At 36.0% G+C, this 19,809-nt stretch overlaps 1 protein-coding gene across 4 annotated transcripts in view; it reads left to right on the top strand.

The window, feature by feature from the left end:
* Nucleotides 1-6: 6 nt before the first annotated feature.
* The window catches only part of SLK (STE20 like kinase), a 53,010-nt gene continuing 33,207 nt past the window's right edge, over nt 7-19,809 (top strand). For all 4 annotated transcript variants that reach the window (XR_003254170.1, XM_026069567.1, XM_026069568.1 and 1 more), the window contains exon 1: nt 7-185. Coding sequence is in view for 3 of the 4 variants with exons in the window: in XM_026069567.1 (XP_025925352.1) it covers nt 36-185 (150 nt within the window). In the remaining variant the exon portion in view is untranslated. The remainder of the gene's footprint in view (nt 186-19,809) is intronic.

The raw sequence follows: 19,809 nt of genomic DNA, 5'->3' as shown, positions 1-19,809 counted from the left end.
AACCGCCCGCGCCCGGCAGGAGGGAAAGGGAAAAAATGTCTTTCTTCAACTTTCGGAAGATCTTTAAGCTGGGCGGCGAGAAGAAGAAGAAGCAGTACGAGCACGTCAAGAGAGACCTGAACCCGGAGGAGCTCTGGGAGATCATCGGGGAGCTGGGCGACGGCGCCTTCGGCAAAGTGTTCAAGGTAAGGGGCGGCCGTTGGGCCGGCGGTTGGGAGGCCCCTGGCCGTTGGGCCGCCGGTTGGGAGGCACCTGGCCGCGGGGCGCCGTGGGGCGGCGCCCACCTGCCGCCCCGCGCGGCCCCGGCGCCTGTTGCTGGCGGCGCCTCGGGAAGCTAAAGATAGAAAAAGGCCCATTAGGTCATTGTCCCGCCTTCCGCGCCGCCCTGCCCGCTGCTGAGTCCCCCGCTGCTCCTCCGGGCTCTCCTGTTTATTTTTATTTTTTTTTCYAGACTTCAGCGCGCCTTCTGATCTTTCAAAGGCTGCGTTTCCTCAGTTTTTGACGTCTGTACTCTTTGTTGTTGTTTTAGTAAAACTGCCTTGTTTGTCCCCTACGTAGTTTGTGGGGCCGAGCCCGTGCCCCACTCAGTGGGCATTCCCCTACCTCGTCCCTTACGGAGCTGGATCRAACAGCACTGCGTTGCCCAGACTTTCTTCTGCGTGCGGCAAAATTTGTGTGTTGGGTCTCCTAACTTTTCCCAGTTGCTTCATCTTTAAATCTTGGAGTACGCCAGTGCAAGCAGCGTTTTTAAGGATGCTTATCGGGGATTCCTCGAGCAAAACAGAGCGTAATGGACTAGCTGTAATACCGCTAGTGTTTGCGAAGACCGTAGCTTTCAGGCAAATTCTCAGCTACTTTTTCTTTCTGAAATGGTATTAATGCTCCGCGTTTGTTAAAGGGATAGTGTGGAGCAAGCGTCATGGAGGAAAAGCATCAGAGAATCGGGGACTGACATGAGTTGAGACTCTGGAGTAGGTTCTTGAGACCAGAAAAACACAGTAGGAGAAAGAATAGCGTTTGCAGTGTTTCTGAAAGGTAGTTATTTTCAGCCAAGAACATTCGTATTTATAGTACTCTATTCAAGAGTTTATGAAATCTGTATAAGGAGCTTGCACTTGYGAAACCCATGCTATTTCTGGTAGAAATGATTTTAGATTTTATTAGTGTAGCATGGTGTTGTCTGTTTGCAAAATTTGAGCAAAACTATTGTCACAGTTCAGATTCTTTTTTTTTAGTAATTTATGTAAATGTTCTATTTTAAGAGCATCAAGCTTATTTTGATGTTGGTATAATACAGTCTCGATGGTGGTTCTCAGATTGGTGTGAAATATTAGAGAATTTTTGATTAAAATGACCAGGAAATATGTCTGAAGTTGCTGTACCATAAAGCTTGATGACTTTAAAAACAGAGTGTTCTCTGTAATAGCCTTTGCAGAGTATTAAAGTTTTTCTTTAAACTTCGTAGTGGAGTTTTGACCCYGTTTTCATGACTATAATGCTCTGTCTGGTAGAGATGACTGGGGGACCCTCGAAGAAACAATATTAATCGTGTTTCCCCACCTCCCACATACATTTCCCCTCCTACCCCCCAGACCTCTTCTCTCTTCATATTTATCTGTAGGCATGTTTGTCTTAGAAGCTCTCTGTAGAGGAAGGTCCCAGAGCAAGAGAACTGGTAAATTTTGCATTTCAGGGTACTTTRCCTACAACAAGAGAGTTTTCCAGTTGGATGTGATTTTCAGTTTGCGATTTATTTCTGCAAGTGAAATGACAAAGTATAAACTGTCCAACTTGAATTTTTCAAACTTAAATTCTACTTTTTAAATTTTGCTAATCAGAATGACACATGTAATTACTYGGATAACTTGGATAAATTCAGTGAACATAGCACATATGAAAACCAGCAGGTTCTAGTACTCCTGAAAAAAAGTCCTGTAAAAAAAAAAAAAAGTGAGGAGAGCACTACTGCTGGTATTCAGCAGCAGTCATTTTGTTTCCATATAGTTTGAGAAGGATTACACACAGATACTAACTGTGCTTGTGTTCCTGCATCTGAGCATGCTTGGCAAAGAACTGTTTCAAAAGCAAGGGTATGTTATGTTGTTCTTTCTTGGATATACACCTTAATTTAGAAACTGCAAGAGTAACATATTTAATACTCAAATTTTAGAATCCAACTAGAACAGAACTATCAACTTTTAAAGATTTGCATTTAATGTAATTTTTTTTTTTTTTTTTTTTTTTTTTTTACAAAGAAAGGATTCATGTCAATTACATTTGACAAAACAAGATCCCTTTGTTTGCTTTATTTTGGATTATGTTGCTCATTAAAGCATGCTTCATGAGCATGCTTCAGGAGTTTAAGCAACTACATTTTAAATTCCTGTAAAAGTTAAGCAGGTATAAATCCTACCAAAAAGTGATTAGAGCATTTTTAGCTGCCATTCAGTTAGGGATGGCGTTAGAGAAATTTCTTGGTCACAGCACCCTCCTGTAGCTAAGAGGCAAACAAACATTAAGTGGATCCTGGATCTCAGAAAAGATTTCAGCCTGGTACCATCTCTTTCCTTCCTTCAAAAGGACAAAAAGGTACTTGATAGACTGTTTTTCTTTTTCTTTTTTTTTTTTAGTCCTGAAGTGAAAAATTAGTAGAAACCAGTCTGTTGGTAGATCCAAAGAGATGTGTTATGTTCTTTGTTTTTCCTCTCTAAATTGGATTTGCATAGGTAAGAACATCTTTGTAATTAAGATCCTAGGTGTCAGTGTGTGAGTATCCTTGTTCTCAGTATTTTGACAGGTATATGATAAAAGGGAATTGCCTGAAAAATAAGATCTTGTATACTTTGGATTTTTAATAAAATATAGGTTATGTTGGTTACTTGCTATGGTTTCCCCTAGAAAAGTATTTTATTTAGCTAACTCATTTCCTGCTGGCAAAATATCACATATTTAAATAAAAACCCAAAGGCARCTCTTAAATGTACCTGACATATAAAACCCAACTGATTAAATTATTTACATTAAAAATGCTGTGTCTAATGATATTAATATTATATGCAGGAGAAGTCTTTAGGGTATTGAAAGCTTGATTCATTTCCCCCTCTTCCCCAGTAACAAGTGTCTTGTTTATTTTTTCCATAATGATTTATTTAGTCAACTTGCTAGAAGAGCTTATTTTCTCAAAACTGTTTTGTTCTAGTTTTGTAAAGTTTTCTTAGCTCTGAAAATTCATACATTTGGATTCACTAACTTCTAAGTAATGTTTAGAAATTCTCAGTTAAAATTTATAAGCATTTGAGTCACTGTTGCAAGTCTCTCTGTCATGATTGGAGGGGCTTTTTAACTGAAGACTGCTGATTGCAAAGATTTAGGTTGTATAGGACTCTTCGTTCTAGTCCTTTTTCAGCCACTTCAAGGAGGCTGCTTTTGAGCCTGTTTTGTTCTTTTTGCTCTTGGCTGATGAATAATAGTGTGTTTTTTCATCCTTTTTTTTGGTTTGTAGACTCTTGCAGTTCTTCAGTATCAGGTAATGGCCCTTGTAAAGAGAATTTCGAGGTTGCTGATGACAGACTTTTTTCCAGTCTTTTCTAATTGCTTTTCATGGATTATTTAGAGTTTCTGAATGGAGCACCAGGGTTCTGCCAGCCTCTGAAGAAGCATAATATTAACTTTGGAGGGGGTTTTCTACTTTGAAATTTGGTGGTTAGATAGCTCTCAAACTACTTCTTTAAAAATGTGATTAAAAACTACTTTTRATTTGATCCAGTTACAGTTCACTGAGAAATCTTAGGCTCAGAGTTTTAAAGTCAATTAAAATAGTTTGATGTAGAAATGAGTTACATTATTATGTTGTGTTACTTTTATTGTGTTATTATATTACATTATTGTATCAACTGTCAGTTCAGTGCACATAATACTGATTTAACTTAAAGCAATCTTTATAAGTAACCATTAAAATGTAGCCATTTAAAGTAACCATGTGAAGACTTTCATGAACTTTCAGCTGCTTTCTAAACTGACAAAAGCTGATATTCAGATGGCACGAAAACAGACCTTTAAAACACCTTATGTTTTCTGTGGCTCTTTCTTGCTAAAGCTCCTGGTTAAGGATTTTCTATCATACAGATGCACATAACTAATTAAATTGCAGATATCCTCCTACGTTAACATTCTAAATGAATTAAAGTGGCTGGACTTCATTTCAATATAATTTGCCAGCTTTTTGGAAGTAAGAACACTGTAACACTTATGTTGCAAAAAGACAGATTTTTCTGGTGTCTAGTTGGTGTCATCTTTGAGCCCTTCACTAGAGAATACCCCTCCAAGAAATTCACAGTCTTCTAGGCATAATTATGATAATTATAGGTACCATCTGTTGCTCATGTACTAATATAAGTGTTTATGCAGAAACAGATTCTATAGTAGTAGAATATATATGACAGTATACTATGTAAGGTACAGTGTATGTATATATATAGTGTGTGTGTGTAGACAGAATATATATTGTGAACATACATATTTTCAGAGCATTTGACAAGTGATTATCAGAGAATCCTTTGTACTTGTATTTGTTTTTCAAGTACATTCGTGCTTCTTGATTTGAATTGGAATATCCTGCCCTTTTCTAGCACCCTTTCTAATACTCTAAATCTAAGATGTTGGAAGCATTGTATATGCAATTTTCTCATAGGAATTTGGAAAATCAAATATTTGTATTCTGTTTGAAGCTAACAAGACAAGTTTTCCAACTCTCAACAATTAACTAGTGCTTGGTAAAAGCCTATTCTACTTCATCTTTAGGTTCAGAGAAGAAATGCTGTGAAGCTGGTAGCAATAAAGTCATGGTGAATAGCACTACCAAATGCATTGTCTTCTGAAAATTACAACTACATCAAGTAATCCCATATACTAATATCTGCAAAAGTGGCCACTATAGATTCAGCTCTGGCTAATGAAAGATGACTTTTGATAATAATGTTTCTACAAGTGAAATAAACTAGTATTTTAGCTTCATTTAAGTTAAGCTTTTGTTTCTGTATTTAAAACAATCTTACCTGTAATGTTACTGTATGACCTCCATAAGAGCTTGTTTTTGCCTTAATGTCTTCTACAACATAGAGAAACAAATACAAATTTTAAATGGTGATTTAGTAAGACTGGACCAGTGTCTAGATTTTCATTCCTTTATTTATATCTGCTGACCATAAAGCTGCCCTAGCTTCTATTACAACGAAAGTGACCAGATAACGGGTGGCAGCTTGGAAGTAATTTTTGCCTACCACTACCTCATCACTTATTTTCTAATATTAAAGAAATACTTTAATCTAATTAGTCTGACCTGAAACAAAATCAGGGCAGAGCAAGGAGAGTTTATAATTCCTAGTTTCTGTGGTCTTACAGGCTTATTGATCTAAATCATTCCTATAGTCAGATATTATAGCTTCAAGTTATCTTTATGATTCTAATGTATCATGCTGCTTGCTAGGATGAATATCTTTTATATCTGTAATTTATGCTTGCATGATTTCTGACTTATTACTTAATATCCAGGCTGAGGCACTGATGAACTGTTTTTCATCTGCTCTTTATCTTTTGACTTGCCTTGTTTCGGTAACTCCACTAGGAACTAAATTTTTAGAAGTTGTTAATGCTGTTGGAACTCGCAGACGTTCCCATATAAAAGATGCAGTTCCCTGTAGAAGGATATTGCTTGAGTTCCGCTGAAATCCTGTATGCTTCCATGTTTCATACTGATTGGTTTCCAGTCAAATAATGTGTTGAATTGAACCTGAAGCTTTATAAGCAACTCTGCCATAACTCTAGGCCTGTAAAGAATAAGCAGATGAAAATGTTCTAAATTGAATTTTAAAGCATAAGAATGAATTGGTGCTGAACTTCTGGCAATCTTGATTAAAGGTGTTTGATATATTTAAAATATTTTGTTCTAATCTATTATCATTCATAACTTACTATATCAGCTGACCTCTGATTAAACTGGAGCAGTAAAATGGTTCAGTTATCCTCAAGAGATCTGAATTAATGATGTTCATTTAAATGCCACATTGCTTTGTTTAGCCATAGAGGCATTAGTAGATAGAGGAGAGGAGAGAGTTGATTTACCCTCTTGAGAGTAATGTATAAGATRTTAGTGCTGAATTTTAAATATTTAGTCTAGGTAAAATAGAACTTTACTTAAGTAAAGTTTGTTAAGAGTAGTCATTTCCATAAGACAAGTGTTTTAAGGCTGCTGGGTATGGTCTATATGAGAAAAAGGTGCATGCCTATCTGCAGAAGATAAAGGATTTCAGTCATGCTGATCAGCTTGGTGAGTTGCTCCAAGTCAACATTTTCTTCATTTTACCTGCTGCTCTATAGTGTTATCTTTACTTTCACACTATTGCAGTTTTAGCATGGCAGATACCAGATAAGGAAAAAGCAGTAACACCTATTAAACTGTGGGAAAAGTGGTGAGAGGAAAGCTTTACTGAGCTCTTTACACCTTTTGCCTCTCTGAGTAAGTTTTCCAAGGAAATGGGTAGAGCAATAAAATTATCTGTAGATTGTTAAGCTGAGAGAGTTTTCTTGTTTTAAATGGATACTTGCAGAAGGTAATATCTCCTTTTCATTTTGCCTGTAGCAAGGAAATACTCTAAAGAAGCAAAAAGGAAAGCGCATGTTATTTAGTGCCTCACTTCTTGGACATCCTTAAGTCACTTGGCTTAAGATCATCATCACATTACTTAGCTTATGAGTAATGTATTGTCTGCAGTTTTAATTCTGAATGCAACAGACGGACAAGTTTGCRGAGGATAAATATAGAATGTTCACGATCGCTCCTTAGGAAGGCGGTCGTCTTTTCCAAGGTGTGAGCACAGTTATATAAACTGTTTAAAACTAGTTAACTAAATAGAAAATCATTATTTGATTTTTTTTTTGTTTGTTTACTATATTTATAAAACTTTTTTAGAGTTTTTTTATAAAAAAGGAATTCGATTTTCATTAGATTTTGGGGTAGGCTAAATATTAATGCTTAATGTTGTCCAATAGATCGTAGAATGAAACTTTTTCTCTATGCTGCTGTAACTTGGTAAAATAATTCTTCAGGGCTAAATCTGCCTCAGTCTGTTWAATTAACTAATTCTGATATAGGACCTGAAAAGTTGTTGTGGTACAGGGTTTTTTTTAGTGTTGTAGATAAATCGGTTGAATCTTTTGAGCTGAATCTTTGGCAGGGAAATAGTCTTACAGTGATACAGTCCTCCAAGCAGCAATAAATTCTATTGTTGCAGAGCAGCAGCTCACAAGTTTCTTTTGGTGGTGACCTTAATTCTAGTTTTGACTGACCCCATAAACAGTATTGAAGAAATAATTTGGGGAGTTTGTGTTTTTGAATGCCACAATCCCTAGCTTGGGAATTTTGGCAAGGGGAGRGTGGAGGAAGCAAAAAAAACAAATTTAAATTACTTGAAATGCATCCTGGAAATAGTATTTATGAATGTCTGTTTTGAATTTAAAAGTGGTGAAAAATTGCCATGATTCTCTTTGTTTAGGGACAAACCTTAGAAAATGAGAATACTTCTGAGACTTGAAAGATGGTTCTTTCTCAATAGGATGCCTCCTGCAGTTTTATTCATTTCTGTTGTTGTGTGTGAACTGAAAGGAAACTTTTCCCCAGTATGCAGTGAAAATGATTGGAAGAAGAAGGAACCTCTTTCAAGCCCTTATGGGGGCTGTCCCCCCACAACCTTCCAAAATTGTGAGAAGTACTATGTTCAGTTAAGTGTGTGGAGTTCCTGAAAGAGAGATGAGTAGAAATGCAAAAAYTTCTAAACAGTTGAAGTCATCAAATTATTTAAATGCTTTCTCAAAGCCTCTGAAGTCTCCAGAATGAAGTGTTTCATGTTCTRTGACAGTAGTTCAGGTTTTTAGAATAACCTCAAGGAACTAGAATAAATATAAAAAACTGATTTATTGCATGAATGTCCATATGGGTGTTTAGTGTGAATAATACTTAATATAAATGGGTTTCAGGTTGTCTTACCACTGTATCTATTAATTTTTTCAGAGGCTGAAGTAGAAATACTTTTGCCATCAACATTAGTATTAAATTTGCAGAGTGGTACCCCCTGAGTGTAAATTATAAAAATATTGTATATGGCTTAATGATTCCCAAATCTGCGTGTAACATCATGTATGCTATATAGGTATCTAACATACACCTGAAATGCATGCATGCTATAAATATGAAATTTGTTTGGCTCTTTTGTCTTATAGCTAATCTTTTGAATTGCTTATTAACTGATCCTGATTACTACCTGTATTGAATGCAGTTGTGACTGGGCCTTACATATGTCAAAAAGGCCCATGTTCAACTGTGACCCATGTTTTGAGAAACTCAGGAGTTTATAAACATYGCTATCCTCTAATGACAGTTGTGTTTCTATGTAAAAGAGGCAACATGTAACTAAAACTTCTGGTTTGAGAGCTGAAAATGTCATTTTTGAATCTATTTTTTGGTCTTTGCTTTTTTGTGCTTCCCCAATAACCTCTAATTAAATTGGAACTGTACACTGGATTTCTGAAGTGAAAATGCATTTGTGTGATATTGTCTCACCTCTTGTGCCTATTGTCTTGCTTTACAGTATCTGCCAAATTACTCAAATACAAGGCTTATACTATCTTTTCTTCCAGTACTGTCTGGATTGTTCCAGTTCAGTTTCTAGTGGTAGAAAAGCCATGAAATTTGGAGTTAGATAACAAAGCAGACTGAATTAATAGCACAGAGCATCTAAAGAGCGTGTAAGATTATAATTTGATTCAAAACCCATATAAAATACATATTTTAACTCCCTCTAATGCACTTCAGTTTTTAATGGCTATATAACATGGTCACAGTTTGGAATGCTTTAAAGAAATTTTAAACTGTCAGATATGTAGTGGGGAAAAATATTTTTTTCCACTCAGAAATGGGAAGGAATCTTTTTAAAAAGAAAGAAGATRTAGTGCTTGCAGAAAATGTTTGAAGTATTAGTTTAATGGCAAGCCATAAAAATAGCTAAGTAATTTCTGATAAAAACTAATAGGCTACTTCAGATGCTCTGCAATGGTATTCATACTAGAACAAAAATTTAGGGCTTTGCCGTAAGTGTTAATTTTCTTTTGACATTTCTGATTTTCTGTTGAGTGTGCCCTACATTCATACATACAAAGCAGCTAAAGTACATGCAGCAGAAAATTTACATAGAGCAAAAAAATTCACAATAAATAACCAGGAATGGAAGATTCCTTGTATGTTTAATGAACCTACTGTCCAATTTGGTTTTAGGAGAGCACGCTGTTTCTTAAAGCAATTCTTAACATACGTAAAAGCCAGCTGCAGTATTAAAGCCTTGGATTATACATTTACTTTTCTTGACTTTTTTACTTTTCTGGATTACAACTGGTTTGTAATATTCTGCAGCGTTACATATATTTATATAGAGAGGTTAATGGGAAACAAATAAGCATGAATGGTGATTTGGAAGTTAACAGAAAGATCCAATCTTATTTGTCTTAGGTATCCATTTTTACATTTTTGAGCTGTTTTCTGTTCAGTTTAATTAGTTGAAGCCTAGAAAAAGAAGTTGTAATAATTCATGCTTGAATCTAGTCCCACCCAAAATCTGGCATTAGGAAGGGTCTGRCCACCTGAAGTATGCTATCCTATAATCTTCAATGGTAAGACTTTTAATTTCACTGATTTTTCAATAGAGAAGGGAACAAGGGGAAAAAAAGTATTATACTATAATAGCCAAATCAACTTATTGATTAGCATCTAAAAATTACTAAACCTTTCTTACTGCAGAGAAATAAGTGACCTGTACCTTAAAGTGGTACCTGATTGTCAATTCAGAAAGTCGTAGTATGTGGAACTCGAGGAAACGGCAAAATAAAGAGACTTTAATTTTAAAGTATACTTATGTACTGTTGATTTACTTTATATTTTTATAAAGAATTTTTCTTAAGTTGCATTAATGCAGTAATTCAAAATGAGCTGGCAAAATAAGAGTGGAGGGCAACTATACACAGTCTGTTTCATTATTTCAGGGAAACCRTTACTCTAGAACTTAAGTTGTACCTATGTCAACACAGTTTTACTCTAGTGCAAAAGCAATGGTGAATCCCCATGCTAGTGCAGAATGGTTTTTCAATCCATCTAKCTTGGTAATGAATTAGACAAGACTGTTTCTTTATTTTTTTTCTTATCCTGTTTGAACAGCATTTTAGATCTGTATGCAGCTTCTTGATTAAGGAAGAGTTTAAGGAACCGGGTCTTGTCTTGAGAAATGTTTAGTCATAACCACGATTCAGAAAACAGGGTTCTTAGGAAAGTTATTCTAGCTTTTTAATGCTACAGTCATAACTTGGCAAGACTGTTTACACTGGAATTTATTCTTACTGTATCTTGTAGGTAATGGTCCTCGGGACACAGATTTATGCTGTAAAATCAAAGCTTTTCTGTGGTAAATTTCTAGACTTCACAGTTCCAGAAGATAACTTTTCACTTGTATTTCTAAGCAATACTTTACAAGAAAAGAGTTAAAATGTTGTAATTAAAAGGAGGTAAAACCTTAATGGAGAAATGGCAATTGAGAGCTTCAGCAAAAATTAGCATGTTGAAGTAAACCGTCATCTCCTTCACAGCCTTTGTCTTAATCAGTCTGTATTAAATTCATATGCTGCCTTTTTGCTTTTGTAAAGCTCAGTCATATTCCTGCTCCACCTTCAGCTTTTTCCTGTYCAAATTGAAGAGTCCCAGCCTTTTTTAGCCTGTTTTTATAAGGCAGCTGTTTGAGCCTTTAAATTTTAGTTGTCCTTCTCTCTGCCCTTGCTCTGGTTCTGCTGATGACACAGATATTTCAGTTCACGGTTCAGGTGAACTGCCCTGTTTTTCAGTGCTGGGTAATCATGGGTCAGAACCATATGGTTTGTGCAACTGCAGTACACTGTGCAAATTTTGAACTTCACATCATATCTGGGAAATGTGATCAGAAGAATTTTGGACAGGAATTATTGCTAAAACAAACATACATGATTCATTCCAGTAATGCAAAGAAATGGGTAAGCTTAGAGTTCAGCCYGGCTTTTTTACTCTTTTCAACTAGTTTTTACTACTGGTAAAAATACACTGACTGAATTTAAAAGTAACCTGACAGAAGGAAGAAGGAAGCACTGCCTACCRTTTTTCATCTCTTCGGGGTAGGGAGTATGAAAGTTTAAGGATCACCATATGAACACCAATACTAGCAGCTGTTTCCTACAGATAACAAAGGTACCTGAAACGGCTTCATTTGCTTCTGGCTGTAGCAAGAGCTTTAGGCTGTCTCCTAGTAGCTGACCAGAACAACTAGGTTTACTTAACAACCTAGAACCTTAACCTATTTGTTCATATTAACACATTACACTGTTTTAAAAAATATGGTACTATTTAAAAAGTGAAATGTAAAAACGAGCCAGTATACAGACTTGTTAATTACCTTATTTCGGTGATTTGAGTTTTAATCTTCAGTGATGCTGTTCTAAATTCTTAGTCTTTACTCTCCAATCATGGGACCTTACTTTGAGTCAGCTGCAATATAGGGGAAGTTTGGATTATTCTTAGTCAATATTGTGTCATGAATAAAGATAATTTCTATAAATGTTAATTTGGTTCAAATAATAAAAATGTTAAATAACTCAAAATGTTGCAGTTGAGGGAGAGATAATCCTAAGAGCTTAACTTAAAGCACTTTAGGCATTTAGGAAATGGATGTTTAATAGCTAATGATAATAAAACTTTTTAAAGTGCCAAATCAAGCACTTACTCATGAGGCTCTTTTTGAATCTCTGAAAAGCACTAAAACAGTACGGAACTGTGATACTAAGTGGAACACAGTTAATAACACGTCTGCTCGAAGTGGTGCATTTCATTAGCTTCCTAAGTACAGAGGCAACTTCCGAATGAGTGGCTGCGTCTTCACTGTGACTGTCTTCCACGACAGTTTAGGATGATGCAAGTCAACACAGACAAACTTCTGGCAATGTATTCCCATTCCCAACTCCTTCCTTGTGACAGCTTTGCTTGTCTGTCTCCCTGATGAGCTGGGTCAAGAAATTAAACCATCCAAAAGTTGATTGTCCAAGTAGTGAATTGCTCTCACCTGGATTAACTCCCCAAACCAGCTCACAGGAGCACCAGACAAGGGCCAGCGCTGATGCAAGGGAAAAAGGACAGGACTGTAGCTGCGTGGCTTGAATGGCCTGTAGAACTGAAGCATCAAGGTAGTATGTTGGTGTCCTGAAGTTAAGGTATGTCACAAAAATCCTTTTTGTCAAGAAAAATGTGTCAGAAAAGTTTATGTTGTATAAATCATCTGCTGTAAAGAACTACTGTTAATGCAGTTTTGCTAAACACTGCCCTTGGTATTGTCATCAGTCAGTAGCGCGCTCTCTTTGCCTCACTGATTGGTACTGATACTGGAAGAATTTTATTATGTAGATGTATCTTTAACTGGAAACTTATTTTAGGTCTGTTTCCAGTTTTTTTCAGGTGGTGGTTCTTTTCTCTGCTTTTTAAGTATGCTACAGTAACTACTAGAAAAGAATGAAACATTTACAAGACTGGTTATTTGGGACTAAATTTACCTATGGGAGGATAATACAGAAATTGAGTTTAATTTCAGGGTGAGGTGAGTTGTAGATGAGCATAATGTTTTGAAGAAGAAATGGCTTAGATAACTTTCCAGAAAGGAGGGGGATCATGCATTTCCTTTGACACTACAAATACACAACAAATGACAGCCCCCTGCTTTAATTATTTTATTAGGCTAAAGTCTTTTTTTTTTTTTTTTTTAAAGGGGAGGGGAATAAAACCCAAGAGAAAAGAAGGAGTAGAAGAAGGGAGAAGCCTGCTCAAAGAGAAATCTATTTTGCCTCTAACAACCACACTTGCGCATTTTAGTTGCTGTCAGTTTTAAGGGGGCATGGGCAGCATAAAGCTTTCATAACTCCGTTAAAATTAGCATTGCCACACTATTAAGAGAGAACAACAGTACTTCCCCTTGGGCATTTTGTGTGTTTAACTGTATGCACTGTATATCATAATGCTCAGCAGTTCTGTCAGAGGAAGAATATCATTATTTCTACATTATATGAGAATCTCTCAGATTTTCACAAGATAATTAGCTGAAAAAGTCTGAGTAAAGCAGCTGTTTTTCCTTTGCACGTTCTGCACATCTCAAGCTTTGCAAAGAGATTTGAAGTATTTTATCTGGATTTGTCTTCAAGCATTTTACTAAGCAATATAATCATTCTTATGGCCATTTGTATTTACCACTAGCATATTAGGTGAATTCTAAATGCATTACACTAAGTACTTAGTAAAATGGCAAACAGCAAGGGTACAAAACACTTCTGAAGAATTTGAAAAAGTTTATCAGCAGTATGCTTATCTAAATTCAGATTTCTTTCAAAATTAGCTGATACATAATAGGATCAGCATCCACATAGTTTCTGAGAGTAGTCACTTGGCTTCTTTAATTGTTCTAATTGTTTAAACAGTTGTTTAAATTCACCAGTTTAAAATAAAACAGTTAATCTGAAAGACAACATCAGAAGCAATATGTCCCAATACTGTGCAGAATATGAATGAAATTTACTTACAGAATCCAAGATGCTGTTTCTGTGGCGCTTGAATAGCCAGTTTTCAAGGAATAACAAATGTTTATTCAGATGGCTCTTTCTGATCTCCTGAGAGATCTGACACTTGCAGCACAGAGTGATATAGCTAGGTTATTAYGAAGTGCATATGAAAGAATCTTTCTAAGTTGCATGTCAGAAGTGTTCACCTTGTTTTCAGGAGATGCTATGTAGCTTTAGGATCATTGCTTGAAAGACTCACAAGAAAACTACTGGCAAGTCTCAAACAGGGTATAAGCATTAAATATCATAGGTTACTGAATTTTGTAATTACTGAATGAAGTTCATTGTAGAACTGAACTAAAAATAATTTGTTTAGATTATAAAGAGTTACAGAAGAGCTGAAAGACAAGTGGCTTAACTATATCAGCATTAATTTCTTTCTTTTTCCTGTTTCTTCTTTACGGTTGATTTCTATCAGATTTAAGACTGTGGGAGGAAGCAATAAATGACTTTGGTCTAAAATTCTAGATTTCCTGTTTTTAAAAAATTAATACCATAAAGAGAATTATGAATTGGTGTCTATAACCAAGAATTTTGCTTAGAAAATGTACTATACTAATACTATAATTTTACTTAGAAAACAAAGATGGTATTGCACTTTTTTTTATGAAAGCTGTCAAAAGCTAGTTACTTCCTTTTTTGTTACCTCCGAAATAGAGGAAGTTTCATCTCAACGGACTGGAGCCTGCATGGAGCAACAGAATAGAGGCTTTGATAGTTTTGCAAGAACTATTGCCAGTGTTCACGTGGAATTGATTCAGTCACGCTTCATTTCCTAATGCATTATAACCATGACTTAAGTTTTCATCAAATGTCTTTTTGTAAAATACTGAATCTTAAACTGCTTAACTTACATAGTTTATATTTTTCCTTTAAAATATATCAAATACACTTTTTTTCCCTTTAGCAAGACAAAGAATGCAGTGGGGCTGTAGTGCTTCACCTTGTTTCATTTGATCATTCCACTATGGCTATTTAGGTGTGCTCTCTGCAAATCTCAACTGTGGGTCACACTGCAGTATCAAATTGTAGAGGACCTTTTTCCTTTCCCTAACAGCCATTATTTTTGAGCTAGTAAGATGTATACACTTCAGATGATAGTTGAGTAATTTCTGTTATATCCCATCATCTTCTACAGTAAATGCATTAAATAATCTGTCCTAGTACAGATCCTCAAATGTCTTCCTTCCCCTGTATGGAATCTAGAGCATTTAATCATATTCTTTACTTTTTGACAGCGATTTTTTAACTTAATGTACCACATTTCAATTCTATGACTATTTAGTTTCCCTAGTAGCCTGTCAGAAGGCCTTTGCTGAAGGCTTCTTAAAGTCCAAAGAAGTTGGTATTTGTTCTTAATTTATTGTTTTGTCAACTTGTTTGTTTCCAGTTTGGAAAGAGAACTTTCCATACTAAAATAGCTGAACTGGGTCAGACAACGGATCTAGCAGTCTAATCTGTTGTTCTGACTAAAGGCTCGGAGCAGAGGAGATCCCACTCCTACGTATTTGTTTTGTAACCTAACCTAACTCCAGGGAACAGGGTATGGAGGAGCCATGGGTTTACTCTGCCATTTTTATAGAGGTACTCTAGATTAATAAGAGTTTCTGTGAATATACTGTATATAGTCTGTAAAGTGCTAGTAACCAAAATGACTTACTGCTACGTGAAACCAAAATTCTCTTACATTTGTTTGCGGAAAGCTGCAGAGTTAGTTTTTACAATTCCAAATGCCTTCCTGGGAAAAGAGGTTAACAGGAGTAACACTGGCTCTCTGAGAGCCCTTGTTACTGGGAGAAATCTCATCTCAAGTAAGCTAAAGCACTGTTACAGATGTTAAATGGCTAGAAGCATAGTTACAGCACACAATCCCCCAAGGTAAAGGAATCAGAGCGTTCTTAAGGCCTGTGTTGAAACAAATCGTAAATTATCAAGAACAAATCATAAAATTCTCAACTATCAACCCAGCAGCATGATATTTCTGAAAAAAACCTCAACACTCTAGAGACACCTTCGACTCTGTCTTGTTGACGAATGTCTTCCAATGAACAGCTAGAATTAGCAATTGCTGTTTGATAAAAATTATTTCCTGGTTTTATGCCATTTATTGGAATTATTGTTAATTTTTGTCATCTAGATTAAAGGTGTGTTTATGCTAGAATAAAGATTTAATTTTAACCTATAGTGTTTAAAATAAATTTGTGTAAATTAATAAAGAACAAGCATTGCACATTTCTAATGCAACCAGACTGAACAAATAACTGTACAGATATTTGTAAACCGAGATGAGGGTGCACTGAGATATGTTTCCTGGGAAGTTGCATGTCAGTCTGGGGCTGTGTAAAATGAGGAAAAGCTCTGCCAGCAACTGTTAGTGTCCTCTGCAGATGAATGATATTGGCAAAGCAGCTTAGCACTGCGGGAATAAATCTTGATTTCTCACACCGCCCCCATTGCTAATATAGGAGTTGATTGTAATGCAGAGTTGTGTATTTTAATGCTACTTTGGGGAGTGGTACGTACAGTTATAACTGAATTCAGGAAGAAGAAAAAAAGTCCTTTTCATTTATACCTCTTGACACCATTTAATGTTTTAGTTACAAATGTTTTCCCAACATAGCTGTTTTTTTTCCTGTAGCTTTTATTTGAGCTATCATGCAACAAGAGAAGGGGAAAAAATATGAATGTGTTTTTATAAAAGTGTAGTGTATGCTAGAGAATACCCTTCCAATATTTAGCAGATTTTTATTCTTTTTATTTCCTATTTTTAAATGCATTTGCTTCAGTAAGAAGAATGATTCTGAAATCTGATACGTTTCCTCTCTTAAGTTGCCTGTAAAGGACTGTTTTGGTTACTTTGTGCATATCTGCCAGATTCAGCCCTGCTCTTGCAAATATGCATATAAATATTCCTACCGACTGGAGTGACAACATATATGTATGAATCAGGATGGGAACTCTGCTTAACTAGTATGCAAAATGCCATGGAATTAATGAAAATACATAAGGGAAATCATGAGGTTAAACATGAAAATTGCCATTAGTGCATAATTGCCATGCCAATTGCCAGTAGTGCATACTACTCCCCCCCAAAATAACTTGTGGAAGCTCAGAAACCAACTGTGGAGGAAGCTGAAGAACCATAATAAATACGAAGTACAAGGAGAATGTTAAAAGAGTAACGTTGTCATGGAAACTGCTCCAAAACCAGTACAGCCGCAAAGACCACACCATCATAAAGATGTACATGGCTACTCTGGGTTGAACTCTGGCAACACAACATTGTCTGTAATACTGCATGCTTGTAGGAAGTAGAGGCATTTTTATCTACAGTTCAATTTCAATGTGTTTTCCCTGGCATTAAACAGTTCTTCTGTAGAAGAAACCATGTAGTTGGTAGTTAAGGAATAGTGTATATGCAAAGAAAATTTTTGGCCGGTCACTTGTCGTTAAGGGTGTATCTTCTTCCTTGGTAGGTGCTGCCCTTTCATTATCTTCTGAGTAGTTCTTCCTTAACAGTCATTTCAACAGGTTCCAGCAGGTACAACCAACGCTAGCTGCTTTTTAATTCCTTGGACCAGTTATATGTATAATTAAACAAAAAAAAAAGTAATTCTCTATAGCTTGTTTTTGTTACTACGACGTTTTCAAACCTGCTCTGCAGTGAAAACTGATGCAAAATAGTTTAGCTTCTCTAGAAACAGCAGGCTTATATTTCTTAATGAATTTCCAAAAGTTTAGAGGCCTTACCAGTTCTTTTGTTGGCCTAAGTTCTGGTTTATTTTAAAATCCGTGGCTTAAATTGCAGTTAGCTATTTGCTCTTGAATTCAAACTGGTGCTTTTAATTATGTTTCTCTACACTGGGTGTTAGAATTAATGCTCCCTTTTATCTGACTAGTTAAAGTAGAGTTTCTTTTTCCTAAAATTCATTAATAAGCACTTTTGGAGGCAATACGAACAGTAATAATAGTCAGTCATGCAGCTGTCTTTAGTTTCAAAATGCACAGGAAAATGTTAGATATAATATAGAAATTTATACAAAAATGATTACAGTTTGTTTGAGAAGAATGAGTCTGGAAGGAACAGCTTCTTCATTGATTTGTTTTGCTGCTTGCAAAACATTGTGTGGTTATATAACATCCCCAAAGAGATTGGGCATTGGAAAGAAAGATGCGACAAATAATTCGCTATCTCATATCTCAGCAGTGTTTCTGGTAGGCTGATCGGTAGAGAAAGGATGCACTTAACTTTTTTTTTGATTGTAAATAGTGCTGTCGTTTTTAGATGCCTATGTGCGTTGTGCTGCATCCCAGGAGGGAAACTGCGCAGTTGGGAAGAAAGTATTTGCTGGTGATAAGCAACTGAAACGGCTACGCACAGCCGAGGCTGAAATTTCATATTGGTCCTCTAAAGATGAAAGACTGAGTTTTCTCTGAGCTATAAACCTATTACTTTGGAGCAGTAGCTTTGCTCTCTGTGTTGTCCACAGCTGGGAATATACAATGTCTKGGCTGAATGCCCAGATAGTAAACCTGCCTTTTAATATTCTGCTATCAGTCTCTCTACTTCATAAAGCCCTCTGGATCTGGAACTGATATTTGGGTGTGGGAGACTAAAAATCTAAGTAGGAATGGGACACTGACTTCATGTACTCACAGATACTAGTTTCAGGTGGAATGGTTAGTCCTCTCTCCAGTACTGATGTATTTCCAAATGTTGACAACGGTTTTGTGTAGTTGACATAATTATCGTCTTAGTGTAAAGGATTTCAGGTTTGGAAAAAGTAATTTGTAAGCTTCTGATTTACAAAATCGTATTTATTGTATGGAAGCCTCTGTACGATAGCTTTCTAAAAATACTTTATCTTAGAACTAAGAGAATAAGTACATCTTCCAGAATGTTTTCTGCTAATGAGGCTGTGTTCTTCATTGCAAGGGTGAAAGAATTGCTGTAACATGGCTCGCTATTCCATTGTGTATGCTATCCCCCAAAAGTTAGCGTTTGCTGCAGTAACCTTGAATAAATAATCCAGATAGAAGTTTTGGTGGAAGGACTAATATTTATGTATTACTGCATGTTGTAGTTAATAATAGCAATGACACATTGCATTAGTCAGTTGGTGGGGGAATGAGTTGCTCCAACCCAGGTTTCAACCGTATGTATTAATGTTGCGAAGAGATCCAATTTTGTTAATGCACAGAAAGAAGGTGCTTCTCCCCCTTGCTTCCCTCTCTCCACAGAAGGCAGAACTGAACCAAAACTATTAAAGACAGAGCAGCTTGGATTTCTTAGCATAAGCCCAAAGCTTAAACCACCCATCACAGAAGCAGAATCAAATGGGTTTAAGCAGAGCATATAAGACTACCTTGAACTGATAGTTGAGATCTAAAATACATGAAGAAACTGGTATAATGGTAGAGGGCCTATTCTGAAAGGGCAGAACCTCAAGTAGTGTGAATGGTTTCTTTGACTTTAAACGTTCAAGTGCCCAGCTGTAAGATGAGTATATGCAAATCACAAATGCATCTGCRCAAACGTTTTTGCTCCTGCTCTGACCTTTAGAAAATGTTGTGTGACAGAGGAAAGATTTCAACTGAGGTCTAGAAAAAACAAACATGCCCACACAAAGCTGTGAATGCTTATTGTTCCTCGTTTCTCAGTCCAACGTTTTCCCATACAGTTCAGTGCTRCATAAGCCTTATGCATGAAGAGTAAAATCCTTTCCTACCCAGTGCAAAGGCACGTATTTCTTCTGTGTTTCTCACAGCAAGCCACATAGGTAGATTGTTATTATAGTGCAGCATGTGCATTTTAGAAGAGAAACTAGTAATATCATACTTAAAATGAACTTTTAAAATCACAATTAAAATTTATAAAGATGTTCTTTATTTTCAGGTATAACTTGATGTACACTTAAAATCATCAATCCTCGGAAACAGCTGGCAGGAATATGCTAATTATAAATTTTTTTTTCTTTTGCGGACTAGAAAAAAATTCTGGATCCAGACCTACAAACTGTTACTCTCAGAAGTCAAAACAAGAGCATACATTTGTTTTGTTTGTAATTGTAAAGATGTTCATAAAGATAA

Source organism: Apteryx rowi, unplaced genomic scaffold (genome assembly GCF_003343035.1).
Source record: "Apteryx rowi isolate R43461 unplaced genomic scaffold, aptRow1 scaffold_3, whole genome shotgun sequence".
Lineage (NCBI taxonomy): Eukaryota > Metazoa > Chordata > Aves > Apterygiformes > Apterygidae > Apteryx > Apteryx rowi.
This window is presented reverse-complemented; position numbering and strand designations above follow the sequence as displayed.